The sequence below is a fragment of the Pinus tabuliformis genome, chromosome 6, assembly GCF_031772625.1.
Source record: "Pinus tabuliformis cultivar Carrire ecotype Pingquan chromosome 6, CPIR1, whole genome shotgun sequence".
Lineage (NCBI taxonomy): Eukaryota > Viridiplantae > Streptophyta > Pinopsida > Pinales > Pinaceae > Pinus > Pinus tabuliformis.
In genome coordinates this window covers 611,173,714-611,180,129 of record NC_142292.1, presented here as the reverse complement: position 1 = coordinate 611,180,129, position 6,416 = coordinate 611,173,714, and the positions used below count along the sequence as shown (strand labels likewise).

At 30.5% G+C, this 6,416-nt stretch overlaps 1 protein-coding gene across 1 annotated transcript; it reads left to right on the top strand.

Annotated features, from left to right (window-relative positions):
• Positions 1–1,005: 1,005 nt before the first annotated feature.
• Positions 1,006–2,963, top strand: LOC149260055 (bidirectional sugar transporter SWEET3b-like). Its single transcript, XM_089378677.1, has 6 exons — positions 1,006–1,159; positions 1,284–1,320; positions 1,470–1,692; positions 1,841–2,002; positions 2,243–2,365; positions 2,499–2,963. The coding sequence occupies exons 1-6, from the start codon at positions 1,120–1,122 to the stop codon at positions 2,688–2,690; spliced, it is 777 nt and encodes a 258-aa protein (XP_089234803.1). The 5' UTR covers positions 1,006–1,119; the 3' UTR covers positions 2,691–2,963.
• Positions 2,964–6,416: the final 3,453 nt, after the last annotated feature.

The following is a 6,416-nucleotide window of genomic DNA, read 5'->3' as shown; positions in this document are numbered from 1 at the left end:
AATCCGAGGGACATGGGCCCGGTCAGAAAATTGACCACACCGTCGGATTCCGGAATATTTGGAGAATCTGCAAACGACTTAAAGATGCCCACACATACATATATAGTGAAATATAGTGAAATAGAATTTTCAGCATATAGTTACTATTTACTATTGATTCTTGACAACCTTAACCATGAAAACTGATCATTTGGAACGTGATAATTTAGAAAAGGGTCACCATTAAATGGATGAAATAAAGTGACTGTATCTAAAATGAAACAGAATATATCACGATTTCATTATTCTTTACGTGAGAAACAAAACTCTCTTAGCATGAGTTCTTCAGTCGTATTCTATGCCTTTTCCATTGGAAAATCTTACATTTCGTTATCGAGACAATTCTCCCTTTATATTAATTAAATTAATATGCATCCAAACTCAAGGCGTATACACAATGAAACACAACATCTCATGATTTCATTATTGTTAGTGTGAAAAGCAAAATTGAAGTGTTAATTCTCTCTGGCATTCACTGTGTCGATTAAAAAATCAAACCGAATCTATCATGACCGCTTCATGATAAGTGCTCATATAATAAAATATGACGCGGAACAACAGCAATGCACGTTACCGACAACGAAAGCAATTCGACAATTACATTGGCTGCATGTAAACCGTCCAAAACAAAAGCAAATCGAGACGAAATGAATTCCAAGATAATGATAGCGAAAATGGACGAAAGATTCAACTACAGGTGGTAGACAAACAAAGGAGAATCATTGACATATATGGGGTATACATGACCAACAATGGCATATTCTATTCTATACTGTCCGTGTGGGAGTAGGAGACCATATTAAATCATTTGTTTTCTTCACTTGAGAGGAAAGCCGCTGAAGATTGAAAAAAATCGAACGCACTTTCAACGGTAGGGATGAAATGGGTTGGTACTATGAAACCCAACCTACAAGTTTAGAATTGCTTCCAGGATCCTAGGGCAGAATTACGGTATAAATAAGAAGCTGCAGTCACACCTGAAAAAAAAAAAGGAATCAAGTCACCTCCTTGCTGAGAGAGATTTCTTTCTTCTTCATTTCCTCATTGGGGAAATCAAGTTCACATTTCCTTAACAAAGAAATGATGAACTACCATTTACGTTTGGGGGTTGGCATCTTAGGTCTGTCAAAACTACCACCTTCTTCAGCATAAACTAGCATTTTCTTGAGCATAAATTTTCGTTGGGCTGTAGACAACCTATATATTAATTATGTCAACTGATTTATCTGACATGACATTTACAGGAAGTTCGTTTGCATTGCTCATGTATGGTGGATCAATGTAAGTATAAGATGTTTCCATTGAGCATTTTCTCATGTATCGTGAAACTGAATATAATGTTCAACTCAAGAAACTCAAACTTAAGGAAGATTTTGGTGCTGAATACAGTGTATAACGTTAATTTTTTGTTTTGTAATATTTGTCAACAGTACTACGTTCAAGAGGATTATAGAAAACAGGAGCACAGAGAGCTTCTCAGGCTTCCCCTATGCAATAGCCCTCTTCAACTGTCTTGTGTACACATGGTATGGATCGCCGGTAATCAGCAATGGGTGGGATAACGTGGTTGTTATGGTTGTCAACGCCATTGGACTTCTTATGCAGTGCTGCTTCGTTTGCATTTATCTCACTTTCGCTCCACCAAAAACCAAAGTATTATGCCATCGTATTTTCTCTCTAAATATTATTATTTGAAGCCCTCTGCTTTCAATTAATTGCTTGTTTTCATTAGAATATGATTTCGTTGAGGCATTCGGTAGTGGTAACTGTTTATATATATGTATATATATTTTGTTTGCAGAGAAAAATGGGGATGATGGCCGGTGGTTTGTTAGTGCTGTTTGGCACTATTGTGATATCTTCTCTGTGCGTTGTCCATGATCAGAACCATAAGAAGGTCCTTGTAGGAACTGCAGGAATGGTGGCCACTGTGATTCTGGACATTTCTCCTTTATCTGTAATTGTAAGCTGTTTTATTGTATTAGTTTCTTGAAATTAAAAAATTCAGACATCATTATAGCATGAAAAATTTTAAGGACTAGGAGCAAGGTTAAATGGTTAGTTTCACTTCTCCGGATCATATTCTAGAATATTTTTAAAATTTGCAATTTAATTGAATTCAAATCAGACCTTCACTTAATGATATTTGTGTTGATCATGTTTATCGTTAATATTTACGTATTCTGTTTGATTACACATTCAGGGACTGGTAATTCAGACCAAGAGCGTGGAATTCATGCCCAGCTTCTATTTCTCCTTGTTCACTTTCCTAGGAAGTTTGTTGTGGATGGTGTATGGTGCTATCAGCCGAGACATGATCATCATGGTAATTTAATTATAATAATAAGTGGCTCTTACAACTTGTTGCGAGAATTACAGTGTCAAGATTGTATAAGACCTAACGTTATAAAACTCAGGACAAATAACATGTTTTATTTCCACGCTCTTCATATTTGCAGGCACCGAACTTCGTTGGAGTGCCACTGGGCTTTGCTCAGATGGTTTTACATTGTGTTTATCGCCCCAAAAAGAGCTCGCTCGTCGAAGCCGAAAAGGTGGATGCGGTCAAGGAAATGGAATCGATCAAACAGAACGTCGAGGAAGACATAAAAGAGTATATTGAAGATATTAAAATCCAAGTGAGTGTTTGAATTGAAGCAGGCGGACCCCATCTTCGATGCTCTCAGGTTTGATCAAAGATACTCTGATTTCTACGTCAAAGTCATGATATCTTTGATTAAAAGTGTCTGTTATCATTGAAAAATCGGTTTGATATCTATGTTTCTGTAACAATCTTTCGTACAGACGAACATTATTTTGTCAGAGTAACGAAATCTTTGTTGCTGTAACATTCTTTTCTAAATATCAGCCCAAAAAACGATTTACATAAATATACTTTCAGAGTCTGTATTTTATCATAGTCATGATATCTCTATTTGTGTAACACTGATATATATGTAACACTTTTTTCTTCTACAATCTTTACAATATTTGTTAAAGTAATACAATTTCCCTGAGAGATAATCGTGTTCATAAAATCTACGTTGAATAATTACACTTATGACGTGGGATGCTTTAATAATTTTTGAAAAGCTAAAAATATAAGCACGTTTACCAACTTATTTTCTCACAGCTTAAACAATTTCATGTTTAATTTATAACCTGATAAATTATAAATGCAATTTCATGTTTAATTTATAACCTGTTAAATTATAAATGCAAGTAGGTTTTTTTTCATAAACTTATATATATATAGAATTTAATTTAATTTTTTCCTATATTATTAATTATATTTTATAAATAATTTTAATTTATTATCTATATTTATAAATATTTTTTAATAATATTTTAATTTTAATATATCAAAATTTCAAAATAATATATTGTTATTTGCAGCCAAACTGGTATGACTACTCTTGAAAAATATTTTTGTAAATAATATTAATATATTATTTAAAAATCAATATATTTTTCAAATAACAGATAGTTTAAGTTTTTATAGTGGTTTAAATTTATTGGGTTAAGAGGCTTATTCTAAATTTAATATGAGGGGATGTATAAATTTGTAGGTTAATTCCCCTTTAAAATAAAATAAAAATTATGTTCTAAATAGAAAAATAAGCTATAAAAAAATGAATATGTTGTAAAGTAATTAAAATTAAAAAATGTGTGAGTAAGGTGTTTAAGTTTATAAAAAATTATGTTTTTATTGTTAAAACTTTTATTTGATCATATATACTCTTTTTAGCTTTCACAGATATAATTTAAATAATGAAAAATAACACATTGTATTTTGCACTTTAAAGAAATTTACATGTAAAAAATATTGATTTTTTAAATCCGTACTTAAAATAAATGTATACTAATTATATTAAATTTTCAAAAAAATACAATAAAATTTAAATAAAAATTAAAAAATATGAATTATGAATTTTTTTTTTCCACTCATACTATTTTTTTCTCTAAATTTAATTTGAATGGAGAACAAATTTCCAATACGGGCCTTTTACTTTTGAGATGTATAGGATTTTCGTATCATACATATGAAAATTAAATTGATAATTAAGATATGTGAACATTATATGAGAATTAAATAGATAATTATGATATGTAAACATTATAAAGATGAAAAAATTTAATTTCGATTTTAAGAATATAAAAATGCAAGGTTAAAAAAAGCTTCCAAAAAATTCAAAAACATTCATGTAGCAAGTTATTTTAAATCACTCGAGGTAGACTATGCATTGCTTCTAATGACACAACATTCAAGGCTTACTGGAAAAGATATATCGTCCCAATTATTAGGAACCGAGTATGCACATTTTTTTATTTAAGTTTCAATTCCATAGTGTTGTTTCTTGTCTACCAATTGGGAAATCATCTTAGGATATTGTTGATAAGTTTGGAGACTACATATGGTATAGTTCATTTATTTTTATGAAGACCATATAGGTAGGAAATTCAAAAATGTTCTTTAGGTTCATGGCTAAAAAACTAAGTTTGAATGTTTTAAATTTTAAATTGGAAAAAAAAAATCATCTCAAATTCAATTTTTAAGAAATTGCAATGTACCATAATAGGAAAACATCACAATTGTAATTTTAATGAAAAAATATCATAATAATTCTTATAACAAAACTGTTTGCATAAATTTACAATGAGAAATTATCTCTATATTAAATGAGAAATACCTAAAACTAACCTAACATGATGAAATTTTATAATTTAATTAGATTACAATAACTATGAAAATCAAATAAAATTTGCACCAAGTCTTCTGATCTCCACAAACTCCAAACTTCACAATATTACAAGCAGCATGAAATCATTTGCATCTCCTAATAAAAATCAGTTGAAGTTTGCAACGTCTTTTAACCGCCATAAACTGCACAATGCATAGTTTTATATATTCTAGAGCTTAATTCCCTTGGCAAGAAGGGCACCATAACACCATTACGCCATGAATTTTGTATATTCTGATGTTTAATTGGACTGGCCTTGGCAAGAACAGCGCTATGCTACGAGGGTTAGTTTTTGTCATAGAGAAGACTATCAATTTCACCAAATTTGTGTACTAAAAATATTGCAAGGGGAATGATTCTGATCTCTGCCCCAATGATTAATGCAATGACCCATAGGGCTTGCAATAGATGAGATAGATGAGATAAAAGGGATCCCTTTGGTCTTAATGCAACACGGATAACCCATAATCCACCCAAGTAACTTGATCCGCGACCAAACGCGAATTTTGTGGGGCTCTTTTACCTGTGAGGTGCTACGAATGATGGTGATGGCCTCAAAACCAAACGCATGTGCAACCCATATCATTTCGGCGGGGAGATCCAACTTGGAACGAGAGACTACGGGTGCTCTTCCTTTTAAGAGCCTCCGGACATTTATAAAGGGTTTTTTAAAACCTAGCTTATAAGTTTTTCAAGAATTTTCGGGTTTATATATTTTGGGTTTATAATTTTTTATTTTTTTTTTTATTTTTTTTTCATGTTTGGTAGGGTTATATTTTTATCGTGTTTAATATATCATTTTAATTTGGGTTGACGAGAATTTGAATGATGATTTTAAATCAAGGAATGTCTTAACATAGCACCTAATCACTATCTCTCCAAAACACCGTGCACTAATACAAAAGGTTTTTTAAAATATAGCTTATACCATATTTAAAAGCTTAAACTATACACTCTCAGCGAACATGCCTATGATGATAACTTATCGTGAAAGGATCATCATAACTATTTTGTAATTACTTTCTCTATTGAGTGGAGAGGCTTTATTGCCGAGTGTGAAGGAAGTGATGTGTAAGTATGTTTGTCCTTCTTAAAATAAAAATAAAATACTCTCACAACAAAAAAGCATATGCATATTTAATTAGTTATATATATATATATATGTGTGTGTGTGTGTGTATGTCATATTTTTAACACGTGATATTTGCATATTTATTTATATAGAAAAAAATGTTAAAAATATTTTTTTCATGTTGTATATAATAAAATATACAATATGGGTTATGAATAAAATATTTTAATATAAATTAATGTTGGTGTATACTTAAAAATATATCAATAAAAAAATGAGTCGATAAAATGGCTCAATGCACATGTTATGTAATCTCTATAACATTCAAAAATACAATTTAAACAATAAAAAATTACATATTGTTTTTTGGACTCTAAAACAAGTTTGCACATGAAAAAAATTTGATCCATCTCTGCTCATGTTAGATCCATGGTTAAGATAGATCTATGTTGGTTCTATAGGCTAGTGTGAAGGCGATGTGTAAGTAACATTGTCCTTCTTAAAATAAAAATAAATTATTATCTAAATAAAAAAGCAATGTCAACTAAAATAAAAAAATGCTA

Coding starts and splice junctions, on each gene's coding strand:
- LOC149260055 (XM_089378677.1), top strand. CDS start 1,120: ATGATGAACTACCATTTACGTTTGGGGGTTGGCATCTTAG. Junction 1,321..1,469: donor CTCATGTATGGTGGATCAAT/GTAAGTATAAGA, acceptor ATTTGTCAACAG/TACTACGTTCAAGAGGATTA. Junction 2,366..2,498: donor GCCGAGACATGATCATCATG/GTAATTTAATTA, acceptor TCATATTTGCAG/GCACCGAACTTCGTTGGAGT.